This window comes from Diadema setosum, chromosome 22 (genome assembly GCF_964275005.1).
Source record: "Diadema setosum chromosome 22, eeDiaSeto1, whole genome shotgun sequence".
In the NCBI taxonomy this organism is placed as follows: domain Eukaryota; kingdom Metazoa; phylum Echinodermata; class Echinoidea; order Diadematoida; family Diadematidae; genus Diadema; species Diadema setosum.
The window spans coordinates 14,757,158-14,774,779 of record NC_092706.1 but is presented as its reverse complement, the minus strand read 5'-3'; the positions used below and the strand labels follow the sequence as shown (position 1 = coordinate 14,774,779).

General features: G+C 38.2%; 1 protein-coding gene across 1 annotated transcript in view; it reads left to right on the top strand.

The window, feature by feature from the left end:
* LOC140245447 (uncharacterized) overlaps nt 1-8,562 on the top strand; it is a 302,226-nt gene extending 293,664 nt beyond the window's left edge. Inside the window, exons 16-20 of the mRNA XM_072325026.1 lie at nt 1,092-1,220; nt 2,396-2,613; nt 6,075-6,196; nt 7,670-7,843; nt 8,113-8,562. Coding sequence (XP_072181127.1) covers nt 1,092-1,220; nt 2,396-2,613; nt 6,075-6,196; nt 7,670-7,843; nt 8,113-8,277 — 808 coding nt within the window. The 3' untranslated portion in view covers nt 8,278-8,562. The remainder of the gene's footprint in view (nt 1-1,091; nt 1,221-2,395; nt 2,614-6,074; nt 6,197-7,669; nt 7,844-8,112) is intronic.
* Nucleotides 8,563-17,622: the final 9,060 nt, after the last annotated feature.

The following is a 17,622-nucleotide window of genomic DNA, read 5'->3' as shown; positions in this document are numbered from 1 at the left end:
CCGTAGGAAGTCAGAAGTGTTGGCTACTGTAGTTACAGACTAGATTTCAATTAATGATCATAGATGTGTGATGGTACATGTATGATCATATATCTATGTTTGCTAGGTTCCAAAAATCACAGATCATTTTCCCCCCTCTTAATGGACAAGTAACAACCATTTTGGAATATTGGGTCTAGCGTAGCACCTTGCAAGTTAACAGCTTACCATTTACATACCAGGTACATGTACAATGTACATGCTGTACTAGAGTTCCTTTTAAAAGTTTAGTATATTTCCCTTACAATTTTACATTGTTTCCCCCACTCTATTTCATGTCTCTGAACTGATGTTGAAATTCACACACATTCTATCATTCCTGTTTTCTTTTACTCCTCTTCTTTCTCAACTGTTAATCCTTCAATCTGTCCGTCTCCCATACCTCTATTCTCTACATTTTCTTGCATAATGTATCCACATTGCTTCATGTTATGCTGTTTTATTTTTACAAAGTTTTTCACGCTTTTTTTTTTATATCTGTTATTTTTTATCCAGTGTTTAACCCACTCCTGTCAAATGTGTTTAATTCTTTTATTTTGCTATTAACCTCAGGTTTTTGCTAAATTATGTTAACATCACCGACTTTCATAGTTGTTCAATGTAATTATTCACAATACCTGTCAGGGTGGTTTTTTTTTCTGAAAAAAGAAATGTCATTCCAGTGTGGCATCTCTGGGGTGTGGGGATTTTTGCGTGGTTTTGATCTTGTTTTGATCTTTTCTTCTTTGTGTTGTCATGGCTATATCCACATTGCTTCATACTTCCCTTGTAACCCTCTCTCTTTTCTCTTACTAGTATCACTATAGTCAGTATTACCATCACTGTTATATATTTTTATGGATTATCACTCTGTGTTAATTGCTTCATGCTGTTGTTAGTTGACAAGCAGTAAGCAGCACCCACCATGTGTTGTAGCCACAGACATCACCAGGATGGTATACTTGGTAGTTTAAGTCAGTTTTGAATGTGGTCATCTGCCACTGTAGTCCGGATCAGTGTTTAACTAATGTTGTTTGGGCGATTTGTTTTCTTTGAATAATCCCTCTCTCTAGGGAACCAGAGGGAAGCAGTGACCAACAACTCTCCTCCTCCTCCGCGGCGTCTGGATACCAGACTCCTCCATCTCCCGTCCCCGCCCCAACATCTTCCTCAGGCCTACCACCAGCGATGCCTATCCTAAGGTGAGTTGAGTGGGTTCTAGCCAGATTTAGCCCTTGGTGCTCAGGAGCCTGATTGGTCCTGTGCAAAAACCTATTGAGGTTTCAGAATCTTTGAGTGAACAGGTTAACCTCAGTCCCATTAAAGGGATCGTATACCCGGTAGTGTTGGTTGAGACCTAACTTAAGGTTTCTAAAATTTTTTGCGTGAGATTATCAGAAAGCTCTTATGATGTATGAAAGAGCATGTGATTCCAAAAAGAATTCAACGTTTATTTGATGAAAGTTGGTTTTGAAATGACTGAAATATCCAAAACAGAGCGATCCTAATAAAAGTTGGGACCCACATTTTATTATAATCACTTTGTTTACTTTATTTTTGGCTGTCTCAGCCATTCCAAAACCGATTTTTATCAAATAAACTTTGAGTTCCTCTTAGGATGGCATGCTCTATACTATTTCATAAGTGGTTTCTTGGCATCTCGCAAAAAAGTTAAAAGCCCAATCCTCATCTCCACCAATACTATACTATGCTTTTAACATCACATAATAATGAGAACCATGGACATAGATTAAGACACTGTTTGATCAGACCTATCAGTCTTATAATATGCAGGATTACCCATTACAGCCAGTATGATGGATTAAACACTAATTTTGATTTGATTTGCATAAACAGAAATGGCAGGTACTGATAAAAAATGTTTTGATTGTCATTGACTGTCTTGGTTAAAATCACTTTGCTTTCTTTTTATTTCTATGTACATGTAGATGTTCTGGTAATTCATCATTTCACAAAATATATTTTATTGTTTTGTTGGTCAGCCCTTGAACCTTGGAGAGATAATAAGGCAGCATGTGTAATGAGCTAAACTAGGATGATTGTGTATGTTAATATCATTGTTATTATTTATTCCGCAATTTGATCTATCATACACATGAACAATATATATCACTGAAAGGAAGTCTGACTTGTGAAATAAAATCAGAATTGTCTGAATTGTAGTAATTGTATTCTTTGCAAACAGCTGAATCTAGTTGACTATAACTGTTTCACTGCATTACCTAATTTTGTATTACTCCTACTTTTCATTGTGATATGCAATATTACTGAACTCTGTATTCCAAATTCTATTTTTTCTGATGGCCATACCCTCCCCCCCCCCCCCCACTGTGTGCCACACCCATCCCTCTACCAGGTTACAACCCAACACAAGTGCCCAGGTTGAGTCCTCCTCCTCCTCCTCACCGGAAGGCGTCGGGGTGAGTCTGGTCTCCGCCCGCCCCCTCCACGGCAGGCACCAGCACGAGGAGAGGGCGGTGGACGTACCCCCCGAGCACCAGCTGAGTCCGGAGCTGTCCAGCCAGGGGAGCAATATTAGTTCAAACGATGAACCGATCCTTCTCTCGCATTCAGGTACTGGTCAGAATGTGGCCTCTTCAATTAATTGATTGATTTATCACTCCGGGTGTCATCTATACCCCTTCTATGTAAATCTTGGTGTCAATGCCTTTAACATTCTGTCTCCTTGTCTGAATTTCTGTCCAAGTGCTCGTGACTAGCTCTAAACACCTGCATATTTCTTCATGGTGGTGTCATCATGGTTCATTAAGTGTGTAACTTCTGTACAAGGAGAGACTGTGCCTCTGTCTTAGCTCAGCTTCGTGTGTGTATGCCTGTCTTATGTTTATTTTTTTGTCTATTTGCCGTCCATTTCTGTGTGTGCGTTCATGTTTTCCATCTTCATATGAATTTCATCTTATGTTAAAAAGCATTGCCTTGCTCACTGTTGGAATCCATTTTGCTTTTTTAAAGAAAGATAGAAAAGAGAGAAAAAAAGAAAAGCTTGCAAATGGGTGATTTGTGTTGTGCATGTAATGACTACAACATGACATAGAAAAACAAGCAAAAATAGAAGGAAAGAAAAGAAGAAATACCCAGATGCATATATGTAAGGCGTAGGTGTAAGTGGTTTTTGAGCCATTCTCGAAGGGGGCTTGGTGCGGTGCTAAGACCCCCGCCTCAGGTAGGCTCTTGGGATGTGACAGAGGTCTTATGGATGTCTGAATGTTTGCTTTGCTTGTTTGAAATGTCAGCATCAGTTCGGTCCTGATCAACTATACATTCCTTGAAAACATTCAGATATCAGAGCTCCATACTCTCCAAAAGATGATTTTTTTTTTTTTTGTCTGAAATGCTCTCTGTCTCAAAGTTTAAACATTCTTGAAAAATATTTTGACATAAAAAGCTCCATACTTTCAAAAAGATTCTTCTTCTGTCTGCAATGCCGTCTGTCTCATAAAGTTTGGATTGCTTATTTTCTGAACTTTTATCACGTGCCCCCTTTGCTGCTCGTCTTGTTCCCAAGGAGCTTTCTTAACACAAAGTGTGTCACTCGTATTTGCTGTGACTTCAAGAATCAATAACACCATTATTCTTGAGGCGCTTCTTTGCTTCGTTGATCTCCTCTTAACATTTCTTTGATTTTTTTCTCTCTGCCATCAATGGTGCCAAACGGATTATAATGCCTGCAGCGTCTTTGCCGCATCTGCATTTCTGTTAATCTGGGATGATATGTTTTACCCCAGGGTGGTGGGTAATAAACGCCAACCGTGCTTTATGTATCGTAATGAATGATGCATTAAAAATGATTCATACTGCAATGAATATGATATTGTATCATCTGGCAAAATGATTCTGATTTGTTTGAGAATTAATGAGCAGCAGCAGGCACCAGAAAAACAAACAAACAATCCACAACAAAGCAAATGTATTCTGCTGCCAGTTTTGTATTTTCTTGTCAGAAATTATGAGAAATGTTGTGCAATCTTCTCAAATTTTTTTTTGCCTTTTTTTTTTTTGCAGTAGTAATTTTAAAAGCACAAAGCTGTGATAACACAAAAAGATTTATCGTTAACTTTTTTTTTCCTGTTATCAGTTCTTGGTATCTTATCTCTTTTAATAGCTGGCATATTATATGATTATCATTCAACTATTGTTTAGAGATAGATATAGTCATCAATGCAAAGCCATTCTTCATTTTCTGGCTGCAAGCCTCACTCTGTCCGTTCCCTAACAATGTGTGGAAAAAGAAAAACAGTGCTGGCCTTTAATGCATTCATTGTGTTTAACATACTTTGCATCACTTTTGCCACATGTGAGTCTTATACCTCAGTGTAGCTGTGTGCCGTGCTTCTTACACTCACAAACTGATCTAAAAGCTAGGCAGCTTTGAATGTGCTTGTTGCTATGTTTCTTATCATCTTGCGTGAGTTTTTGTGAAGTCTCTCTAGCTTTGCCCATTGTCCTGTTTTAGAGGTAGTAGACCCTCCCTTGCATTGCATCATGGGATTGAAAAACAAAACAAAACAATTGCACTCATGAAAATTTTAAGTGAATGCTCATCAATCAAAAGAGTATAAACTTGTTCCTTATTATGGTGACAGTTTGGTGCTTGCAATGTAATTGGTTCATTTTTACCACAAAATAGACTGATGTAAATATCATGAAAACTTTGATATCAAATACAGTTGAAATTCAACACTCTTCATTTCTTCTGACCTAATTATCAAGGAGCTTTGAATGTTTGACACACTTTTCCTGACATGTTTTAAATTTATGAATGCAGATTAACTTTGGAATTTAACTGCTTTGCAGTGGAGGGCTGCTTACCTTTAATTATGTATTGCGCTTTCATGTCTGTCTGTTTGTCTCTGTCTGTCTGTTAGTGTTTATGTTTCTTTCCTCTGTCAAAACACACACACACCAAAAAAAAAAAGAAGGCGTAGATGGTGCTGTTGCGTCTAGTGCTTCTGTCTCGCACACTCCTAAACTTTCCTCGTCATCACTCTCATCATCGTGGTCATCGTCCTCCTCCTCGTCTTCCTCATCATATTTGTCCGATGATGAGGGGCAAAAAGGTATGCAGGGACACGTCTTGGTAGATGCCACCCTCCCCTCCCCTCTCTCACCCCAACAGGTGTCATGCCCCCCCCCCCCCCCCATACCTTCTTGTTGACAGAAAATTTTGTTCAGGAGTATAGAGGTAGAGTCCATTATGGTGAACATGCTGTAGTGAATTGGACCATTATGAGTCATGATTATAATTTCATTAAAAATGAGGACCTTGGCCCTTTGAAACCATGGAAATATTTATGATGCAAAAGGAAGGGTATTTTAAGCATACCGGCACACTCGTGATGAATGAACTTACAAAAAAAGGTCCATACTCACCAGGAATCCGCTGCCATGTATCGTAGTTTGAGAAAAACATGAATAGCCGTTCCCCATTTTTAAGGGATAGAAAAGATTGTAGAAACATTCTCACTTTAGCCCCAGTGCCCAGGAATGAACTGAGCTGTTTTTAACATATCTCTGTTTGTTGTTGTTTTGATTCGTCTTTTCTTTTTGATAGCCCAACTTAAGTTTAGTGGTAGATTTTATTTTACTGTTTATGGAGTGAATCACTTATTCTTCTTGTTTTAATTTCACACTGCTCGATTTCTATCTGTATGTACACATCTAATATACATGTATGCAGTATTTGCTTTCCTTTTCCTGCAAGCATGAAATGGAAAATTAACTGGAAGATTTGAAACAAGCTTGATGTTTTGCTGCCTTGTACTCTAACAATCTCTGTGTCTGTTCAGAGGAAACCTTGTGATTTTGTTGTCGAATCTGTAGCTGATTCTGAACTAACTCGGGCCGTCTGACAATGATGTAGCTTTCTGTGACAGTTCATGCTGAGATCACAGGGTGGATGTTGGCATCGGTAGTGGTGCTAGAATTATGTTGGGTTCACAGGCCCCTGCAGAGGATGGAGCTAATCTTTCGTTCCGGCTGGTTCATGTCTCTCCTCTCCTTTCTCTCCTGCTCAGGTGACATTAGGCACCAGTTTGCAGCATCGTCCACGGATTACCTCGGTGCCATGCCCTCCAGCGAGTACGGAGGAGGCAAGAAGAAGAAGAAGGGCAAATATAACATCTCAGGTCCCCCTCAGGTGAGAGGTCTTTTTTATCATCTGTTTTCTCTCTAAGTCCATTGTTGGCGTGGCTGGATTAGCTGGCCACTGAGGGTTCCAACTCCCTGGTATGTTATCTGAGCTGCCATGTCTGCGGGGGGTCGGTTGTTAATTTTGTGCTCTACATTGTGCAATCGTAATGTTAAAGAGAAAAATCTTCTCCATGTTTGGATGGACTCTGTTATAAAAAACAAAATAATGCAAACATAACTCAAGTTTTCATAGTGGCATGATGTTGCAGGGGGAAAGCATGTTATTCTAATAGCACTCCTAAGTTTTAGCACTCTCAAATGATCACTACAAAATGTGCATTGGGGCTAACTACATTGTACATTGTACTTTGATATCCATCTCTTGTTTTAGCACATCTAGTTTGTCACTGCATACATTCTTAAGCACTGCTGTTGGTGTGCACTGCAATAGTACAACCCTGGCATTAAAGTGTCAATGCTGGTATGCCTAGTAATGTGCCACATACACACAGACACCAAGTTTACCTTATGATATATATTTTCTTCTTTTTTTTGGGGGGGTGGGGGGGCATTGATGATGAATCAGTAGGATGCCTGTATTGTTTGAAGCCATTAGTAATTATATTATATTGGATGGCTATGAATGGGATACCAGGGAATATTGCACGAGTTAGGGCCAATATTGCACGAATCGAAGATGAGTGCAATATTGGCAATATTGGCCCTTCTACTCGTCTTTGAAGTTGACTCGGCAGTCACATCCCAGCGCTGAAAAGGGGAAGCCCCTAAAACTGCATACATGAAACAAACAACTAGCAAGATGCTTGCGCGCTTGTGAATTGTAACAAAAACCACGCGCACTAGTAGCAAGCGCTCGCGCAATAGACGAGACAGAATTGAATATGGTATGATCTTGAACGGCAAGTAACAACGGTAGCCTATGGGGAATTAATACGTTGGCCTATGCGTTTCGTTCAATATGCTCTGATATTGAACGGTAAAAATTGAGCGGACTACAATACACGTTTTTAATGCGCCGCTAAAACGTCCTATATAGATGATAATATATTATGATACTTTAATGTCCCTAGTGCTATGAGAAGAAGTAATGGTGGAATTAGGCTTAGCATTGTTTGACCCAACACCACACGCAGCATAGTAATGTTTGCTATGTTTTCTTTTTTCTTTATTATTATTTCCATACCACTTGAGGCATCATGTTTTCAGGTTGGTTGTCCATCCATCCATACACTGTTCTTCTTTTAATACCACATACCAGTACTCAAAATCACCTTCATAGTGTCAAAGGGCAGTGGCGGAAGTAACTTCTTCAAAAATTCATGCAAAACTAAGTCTACATTTGTGCGCACGTACATGTACTCCACTGTGACATATGACACATTTTGTCCCCCATAATTCTCCTTGTGCCATTGGTTGTATATTTTCCTCATGCACTGTATGCTATCCCACAATGCCACAGGATGAGCAAGTGCAGAAGCCGCACCACATTGACGACAGGCCGGTGTGGGACTGGAACACCACCCACGTCTCTCAGTGGCTGATGGCCAACAACCTCGCTCAGTACATCAACGACTTCTCGGCAAACTCGGTCAACGGGCAGGCCCTCCTCCAACTGGACGGAACGAGGTTAAAGGTCGGTGTCAAAGGTCATGTAATTGAGCGCACTAGTAGATGATAGCATACAGTCTTTCTGAAGGAATATTTTGTGATGATATGATGATGATGATGATGATGATGATGATGATGATGATGATGATGATTGTTGTAGCGGATGGTGATTGGTGGTGGCTGTAGTGATGATGAAAATGATACAAGATGATGCATACATGAGATTTTTGATAAAGATGGTGAGAATGCCTGAATCAAATTACTTACTGATTCTTGATACTTTCTGCCCAACAGACACTCGGTGTGACCAACTCCAATGACAAGAACACATTCAAGAAGAAGGTCAAAGAGCTTAAGGCTATCGTGGAGAAAGAGAAGAAAGCAGCGCAGAAGGAGCAAAAGGCTCGCGAAAAGCAGCAGAAAAAAGCAGCAAAGAAGATGTTCACGAACAGCCCGTGATCCCCACCCTGAGAGAGAGTTATCCATGTATCCTAGCAACAGTGATTTAAACGCGTTATCATTCTCATCACACATATTACGCAGGAGGATGCAGAATGAACGTTACACAGCTAAAGAAGCAGCAAAGAAGATGTTCATGATCCCCACCCTGAGAGAGAGAGAGTCATCCACATATTCTAGCAACAGTAATCTAAACCCTCAATCATTCTCATCACCACGTATTACGCAGGAGGATGCAAAGATGAAAGTTAACCAACTTTGCATGATGAGAACAGCACAATCGTACCCATCATCCTATTGTACTACTTAAAGGATCATGAACTCTATGTAGAGAGTATTACCAACTACCAGATAGATGAAGAGAGAGAGAGAGAGAGAGAGAGAGAGAGATAAGGAGCAACAGAGACAAAGAATGAGAGATAAATCAGAAGATATTAAGGAGTATGCACAGATTGCTTTTAGCAACAAATCATATTATTGCAGTGCAGTAGCATCAAATCAGACCAAAAACCTTATTTAAGAGTGATAATAGCATCTCGAAGCTCGTGGCTAACAACATTTCATGGAGTTAATGATTCACAAATTAGACAGATAGGCCAAGGAAGAGTTGCAGGGAGTGAAACTCAAGAGTGTGCCAACGTGTACTCATTCTGTCTTTAAGAACATCATTTGTATCAACTCAGCAGAGCAGCTACTAGTGTTGGTAATATGAGTTTGTGGACTTGAGTGTTTCAGATATGGGAAGTCACATCAAATTACGCACTTGTTGCATTTGTTCTTGTAAGCATGCCAAATAGTGAAACTAATGAGTATTTATCTCTCAGAGCTGAAATGTATATCTAAAGTATTATGGCTTCTGTACCTTACAGTTAGACCTAAGTAACTTGGACCGGGCCTACATTGCAGGACCAATGTCATCAGAGGGCCAATGTTTAGTAGACCAGGATCCTTTTGTAAGCAGGAAGTTATGCAGTATATTGTTCCTTGCCAAACAAGAAAAGTTATTATGTGTGTGTAAGGATTTTAGGATCAAAGTCTGAGAAATAGATAGATTGCTCAAGTCTTAATATAGCATAGACCAAAACTGTACTCGGTGTGATGATGCTTCTAGCTCTGTGTTATGTGAGATGAACCTTTGACCTACTGATGCACAAAGACACACACAAAGCCAAAGATGGTGAAGGGAGAGAAGAATGGAGATTTTCTCTTTGCCACCACCATACTACTCTCCGCACCTCTGTCGCTCTCTCTCTCTCTCTCTGTTGCAGTGTTTGTTGCTTACCGATATGCGTCCTGTCTGCACCACTGATCTCTGCGGGAAGTACATTGTAACTGCATATCTCATTGCCCGATGACTTTGAAGCCACCGCACGGCCATCTTACCATGCACATCACTTATACACTTGTGTATGGAGCTCATGACATCACATGATCTTGGCGACAGTATCTGCTGGAAAATGCGTGCCTGTCCCAATAGAGTGTGCCTGGTAACATGGTGGCACAGCGGCTTTTATTGTTTGTATAGCATGAATGGTCCAATGACATATCTAGATACTTCTGTAGAGATCAGCGGTCTGCATGGATGAATACCAAATCAGGTACTACTGTACCTTTCCTTTTTGGAAAGTGCACCTGTAGGATCATAAAACAGTATCTTACAGTTACGCTCTTTTGTACTGTCATGGAGTCTTTGATGTAAATGTGGTGTCTCCCGTTGCTGATTTCGTTCATTCCTCGTCTAACTGGGGAGGAATCTAGAGATGTAGTCCCAGCAGCTAGAAGTGAAAGTAAGTTGATAAGAGGAGCTTTGAATGAAAAGATCTTATGATATCCTTCCAGAGACCCAAGAGGTGTGGGCTAAAAGGAATTAATCTGCTTCACATGTCACAGCGTCAGCGGCAAAACACATTTGAAGGCTAAAAGGAAACCATGGTGAGAGACTCAGTGAGAAAAATATTGAAGAAAAAACAGAATGACAGGAAGTGGCAAAAATATGAAGAGTTTCATCGCAAAGTGGACTTATCGCCATTTTTAAACATTTTAAATCAAATCCATCATCATATACAGCGAAATAAAACCTTTGAAGTGATACTCATCTGTAAACAATGCAAGGAATGTTCTGGAAGTTACAAGTATTATAAAAAGCATCCTCTATTTTCAATTATTTTCTGTGTTTTTAGTAGCTTTAATTGCAAATATCTCAACTTAGCCAGAATGGAGTTGGCTCCTTTTTGCGATAAAACTCTTCATATGTTGTTGGAGAATGAGAGAAGGATAGAATAAGAGTTTCAAGACCTGTTTCTGTTAAGAGGTGAGTACCACCTGTGTGTTTGTCCAAGCGAATTCTATCTCCTAGTGTTTAAACCTCACCAATATTGGTCTTTGTGAATTGTCCTCGTATGTTCTGCGCTATGACGTGAAACATGGAAGTCCCATTTGCTCAGAAAATTTCTTGGCGGTTGATGAGGATATGGACTGAAGGATCTTTAGATGGATTATGGGAAATAATCGGAAGGAGACATACAAGATAGAAACAAAGGAGAGAAAGGGAGACAGACAGAGAGAGATAGAGAGAGAGAGAAAGAGAAAGAGAGAAGAAATATAATCTATTCTTCCACTTTTGTATAACACCAGCATTAAATGTGTATAGCCTTTATTATACCAGATTGGGGTGAGAATCACCCAACCGTGTAGTCCAGTTTTTATATATACTATATATTTGATGGTGTTGCTAAAGCAACACGCATGTATCAATGATAGCAGTCGTTATTAAAAAAAGAAAATGGTGATACCTCGATCAAAGCTTGTACAAATAATGAAGCAACGAATCTGATAATGTATTCGCGGAGGGAACATAAAGATATGAGACGATTAAATGTATATTTTGTATTTCAATTTAAAGTGTTCCCTCTGTACATGTCAGGCTGTAATGGTTCAGAAAAGAAAACTGATCACTACAAAGTACCTCCTTAGGGGTGGGTGAGTGTCGAAAGGCACACCAGCTAACTCATCACTCTCTGCTATTCCTTATTTGATTTTCCCCTTAGGCGGATTAGGCACCCTAATGCTTGTAGTGATGCAATAAGCTGCTGAAAAAGAAATCTGTCAAAAGATACCTTCACATGAACACTTATGGTTGCGCTGTTTAGAAAGCTGTGTCATGGAGAATGGCAAGTAGTAAGGGAAACTTTGCGGTGATGTTGGGGCTTTATTATTTTACACTCAGATCTTTGGTGTATCGAGAGATGCTTTTACTCAGCTTTGGAGGAGAGGAGAATGTTGATCTGAACGAATGAGAACAAATCTTGCTCAGTAACGATAAGAGACAAGCTTGTGTGAGAGGACTTTTTATGCACTTTGTCATACATCATGTCAGCAAAAGTTTTTAAACTTTACAGTGCCAACAAAGTGTAGATGAATCCAGTACTTAAGATGGTATATTTTTTACAGGATGAAGAAAATATTCTTCAGTCAGTGTTGTAAAAAGACTACTTTTTTATTCCATAAATGAAGGCAATGCATATCAAACATTAATCTGTGACAGTAAATGGAGGACTGTCATAATAAAAGATCATGTGTACCACTGGAGTGTTTCCATGTTTACTTTCTATTCCCTGAAGGTAAATCATGTCATTGCTAGATTATGATGTTGCAAACCCTTAGTTTTTGTTTTAGATGAATTTTTAAAATTGTTCATATCGTGTAATTGGTATTTTTTACTTTGAGTAATATTTGTTCATTCATTTTTGTACGTCATGAGCAAAGCGCAGATAATATTCACATATATGTATTTATGTTGATGTCAGGTAGGTATTTTATTAGATTGCACTTAGAGACTTAATGATTAAAGGATGTGTTTCAAGACTGATAAGAGTAATATATGTATACATTCCCATGTAGCTGTTATTCATTTTCCAATTATAAAGTTGTATTAGATCACTCAGAAAAACCTGATATATGTACTTGATATGAATTTTATATATTTAGGCATGAAATGACACAGAGATATATTAGTATAAATTCCTAATCAATGATCGGGCGTTCATATAACAGAAACCAACAGACTGTGTTGACTAGAGCCACAACCATATATCGTCATTTTCACTGTTTCTCAAAGGGTCATATTTCTGTCCATCCTCTACTTCTACATGTAAGTAGCTGTTTGTTGTGTGTGGCTTACAATCTTTACACCTCAGTTTGTCTTTCACTTTGTAAAGTGTCCCATATTTGTTTTCTGATTTTAGAAAACAAGAACAAACACAAAAGTGTCTATGTATATCCTTAGAAAGCATGTGTACCTTGATTGCTTGGAAAGAGCTGAGAATATGATGTTTGGATGTTGGACGAGGTGCTGGCCTCGTACAAACCTGCCGTCACATCAGGGAGTCGAATGTTGTCTGAGAGCAGTTCTGTGTTGCCATGGCGATCATGCATGATTAGAAAGACACCATCTTTCAAATGTGTTTCAATCAATTTGTGGGACAAAACAGGACAAGAAGGGGACCTTTCAATGCATGGAAGTGTAGTTCTGATTCTAGTGCTAGATGGCAGCTCTGACCCTTGACACAGTGACCTTTTTGCAATACTGTGGTGGAGCTCAAGAGCTGAATTGAACTACATGCCACTTGTCAGACTGAAGCAAAAGTTTTGTTTGGAAATAAGTGAGGAATTAAACTGAAGATCTTGAGCTGGTCTGCAAGACTTCCTTCTGGATTTAAAGTTTGCTGATTCAGGTCTCACTGTAAGGTGAACAAAAGCAAGTTTGATATCTTGTTTTCTTGCTGTATAATCCTAGGAAGTGGAACATCCAGTCAGCCCTGGATTAACTGAGTCATGGGGCAGGAGAATTAGCATTGAAATCAAGGGAATCATTGGATATTAGGTGAACATTGACTCAACTGACTTCAACCTGTGCAGAGTTGACTGTTTATTTTAAAAGCAGTGAACAAAAGCTGAGCAGCCTGAAGTACATGTGTAATCAGTTTGAAGCAGTTTTGACAGTCTCTGTTAAGTAGTCATGTCGAACACAAGTATCTCTACCTTGAATGCTGTATTCCATTTACATGTACATGTACATGTCAGAGTGTACAATATGCAAGATCCATGCACAACAAGAATTGTGTAATGCAAGTTAACTCAAGTAGGGTATGGATCACTGCATTTTGGAAAGAAAAAAAAAATAACTTTTTTGTTTAGAACACAAGTTGATGAAATTCAGCTGTCTTAATTGTATGTATGCAGTTGAAGAAGATATCTAGGTTGCACCTATCAAGTTTCTCTATGCAGAGTGATTACTCATCTAAATGCTTGGACAATAATTTCACACAAACTCTGAAAGTTGTCTGACTGGAATAATTATGGTCATACTGGAGTGGGTGTGGAGTCTCCAAACCAGCTTCAAAATTCTTTAGCAGTGACTTCACTTCATTTGTGTATGAACTCCTCATTCAAGATGGCTCCCACAAACATCTCTGTTATGAGAGTTGTTCAGAGATAACAAGAATGATGGATTATGTTCCATCTCCTTATCACAAAGCAGGGTTGTGTGAAAAAAAAATGTTCGAAGATACATACTTACTCAGTTTACTCTGAGGGAAGTGTGATGTGTGCATAAACAAGAAAACACAACATGTGGCCTTTCTAGACTGTCAAACTGCACTCTGTAAATCTTGAGCGACTTTTTACTTCAATACCATGCCTTATTGCAAGTTGCAACCTTTAGTTCAGAATATCTTGGCCAAGCTTACTGTGGCTTCGGGTGTGAATTGTCCGTCAGGCTTGACTTTTTCCTTTGTCAGACATTTATCCAGTTTAGCCCAAATGTTTTCAGTTGCAATAGCTTGTCAAAAAGAAAAATAAGAATAAAAAGCAAATGCAGTCAGAGTTTTTCTCATCTTTATTTGCGTAGCCAGTGCATGTCATGCTGTGTTAGTCTAAAGAACATTTTTATCGTAATTGAAACATCAGGTACAGTGTATGCAGTAGTCCTGAATCCATGTAGTTCTTATTAGTGGATAGTCAAAGCTGGAAGTTGATATGTGTGGCTTGCAGTCAATGGAAATTAATGTATTCAGCAGGGCCCCAAATCTAAACTGTGTCTGTGTTCTAAGACTAGCGCAGTGCGCCGTGTCCACTCACGATTCTTACTTGTCACCAAAGACTTCAGACTTCCGTATCTTGTGTCGAGTTATTGGTAAAATCGCACCAAGAAGAAGGAGGAATCAGAACCATGTTTTTTTCTTTTTTTCTTTAAGTGGCTTTTGTCATCAATCTTGGTCTACTTTTGTATTTCCCTTCAAGTTGCTTATAAAACAGACACAGAATCTTAGTGAAATCTACTTGATATCATAATTTCTTTCAACTGTTCCATACAAAATACAACATTTGTCAGTGGTTTGATTCTCAGAGACAATGAATTATCTCTTCTGTTTTGTTTTGTCTTGTTTTTTCCATGACTGTGTTATTCCTTGCGACTCCTGGTCAATTTGTCCACCACTTATTTCACAGATCTGGAGTGAAGGAATCTCTATCATGCAAATTTGTGTATGCCAAGCTGTGTTTACATGACGTGTTGAGTTCCAATTGAAGAATCTCGGTGTGATTTCTTGATTGCTTTGCACTGTTTTTATGACACAGAAGTTTTCTTTATTTGTTAAATGAATATATATATGTGTTCATTTTTATATGTATGCTAAGCTCATATTGTAATCTTTGATCTATGTATTAATTTGGTGTATTTTTTGTGTGTAAATTTGCTGCATAGGGCAAGAAAGAAAAAGGGCCTATATCTGCTATCTGCTCGAGTAATTCTGTGTAATCTTTTTTTTTTCTTTTTTTTTCATTTGTTTAATTGTAGATATGGATTGGTGTTATCAATGAGTAACACCTTGTGTAACAATGGAGATTAAAAAAAGATATATAATGCAGTTGTGTATATATATTCTGGTTACTAGATAATAATGTAATATATGAAAAAAAAAACACTTTGAAATAAATGGTGTCAAAATGGGAGATGTTGTCTGATTTGTCACTTATATATTTAGTCTTGTCACTTAAAAGGTAGAATATTGGTTGAGGTGAGGATTCTGCTTGTAATGTTTTGAGAGATATTTAGAAACCACTCTACGAAATTTTAAAGAGCATACAATTCTATGGGAAATTGAAAGTTTATTTGATGAAAATCAGTTTCGAAATGACCGAGATATCCAAAAACAAGGTGAAACAAAGAGATCCTAATAAAAGTTGTGGCCTGTCACATTTTGGTAGGATCGCTTTTTGGATATCTCAGCCATTTCAAGACCAAGTTTCATCAAATAAACTGTGAATTCCTCTAAAAATTACATTTACATGTTCTTTCATATTTCATATGAAAAGAGGTTTCTCATTATCTCACAAACACATGCAAAAAAAAAAAGAAGAAGAAACCTGCAGCCCCACCTAAACCAAAACTTTCCCATCCCTTTTAACTATAATACTGTACAATGTATAAGCTGTTATATTTTGCGTATATTATATATATTTTCGCAAATGATGTCACAGACAATTTGCTGAGATGTTGTTTTCACAAATTGACACTGAGGCTGTCATAAGTGCACTATTGCTCTAGCGCATGGTGACATTTTTGCTTGTTGTGAAATTCACGGTCCAATGGTGATTTGCAAAATTCGTGAAAATTAAATCCTTGCAAAAATTAACAGCTTGTACAGTTGAACAAACTCTCTTATTTTTTTCAGCACTTTGATGTGCTTTCTTCTCACACCAATGAGCCAAAACTTCATGAAACATTACAGTGCACTTCCATTACAATATACAATGTGTACACTGATGTAACAAAAATTTCGTTACTATAGAGTAAAAATTTCGTTTCATTTACCATCTTAAACACTGCATCTTTATTTCATTGATAAGCTAAAACAAATTTTCAATGTAAGAAAAGAAAACTGCTGGTCTTGAGGGCTTTGCTATAACAGGACTTGCCTGCATCTCTAGATCTCTCTCAGCATTCTTGTCATACCCAAAGACTTCTCTTACAGTTTTATGATAATATGTACTCACAAGGACTACATCCATCATACAATGTACATGCCATATACATTGTATTTAGCGAGTCTAATTTTTGGTGAATCACGACTTCCCAACAATTTGGTGAGTGGTTAAATTTACCATTGTACAGTACAGCAATAAACATAGAAATCATTGTATGTTTCATTCATGTCGGGGTCAGTATTAATATTTTCATGTGTTGTTGCATTCACGGATAACACCCGACAAGCAAATTCACGAAAATAAAACCCACACAAAGTACACGCCACTTACAGAAGTTCATTACAACACTGTTACAAAAATCATTCAAGGAATCAAGATCATGTTTCTGGTCCATAGATAGTTTATTTTTGCTTTCGCTCTGTAAAATATAAATATAATAGATTTGTACGCCATTCAGTACAAGGTAGAAGACCCCAAATTGAAAATCTGCAAAACTTCAGCCTTACAGTCCCCCTTTGCCCATCAAGTCGAACATTATTTTGCTGCAGAAATTATCATGACAGTTTTAAAAATTGCCAATTTGAGAGAGGATCAAAAACCTAAATCTAAAATGTGTTGCCAATTTGATGATTTGAATTTGAAAATTCTGCAACAAACCAAATAATTATTCATGAACACCAAATGGTTCAAATAAAAAATAACATACATAATCAGTACTCTACTATCACATGAAACACAAGCAAATGAAAGGTAAAAATCATCTTAAAAAAAGATATGAGACTTGATTAACTCTGTATTCCAACGAGGAACATCTCACACACATCTCACAGAAGAATAGAGGGATGAAATGTGGCATCTTTTGAGTTGACAAGCTGGAAAGTTCCAACAAGCCATTTCCCACATAATGTTCAATTCTGCTATGTTCGTTCCACTCGCTCATTTTGTTACACTCTCAAGTTGTAAAGACACTTCGGCACTTGTTAATACAGATATGAAAGTCATTGACTATACACCCAAACAGTCATACACTGAATGTATGCCTTGACATTCATAAACTGAATATACACCTGCACATCCATACACTGAACCGGTACATTACATCTGTACATTGAAATGCTTGATGCATGCCTGTACATCCAAACAATACACACCTTTACACCTCCACACAGAATGTACACCTGTGCATTTGCACATTGATATTACACAGGTCAAACAGACCACTCAGGACTGGTGGGGAAATGAGCAATTCCATTGGTCAAAATGACTACCTGGACAATTCAGCGCTAAATTCATTTAGGAGTTGTGCGCTGGTTAAAATGTCACTTGGCTCATAATGCTACAGTGTATCACATTTGCAGA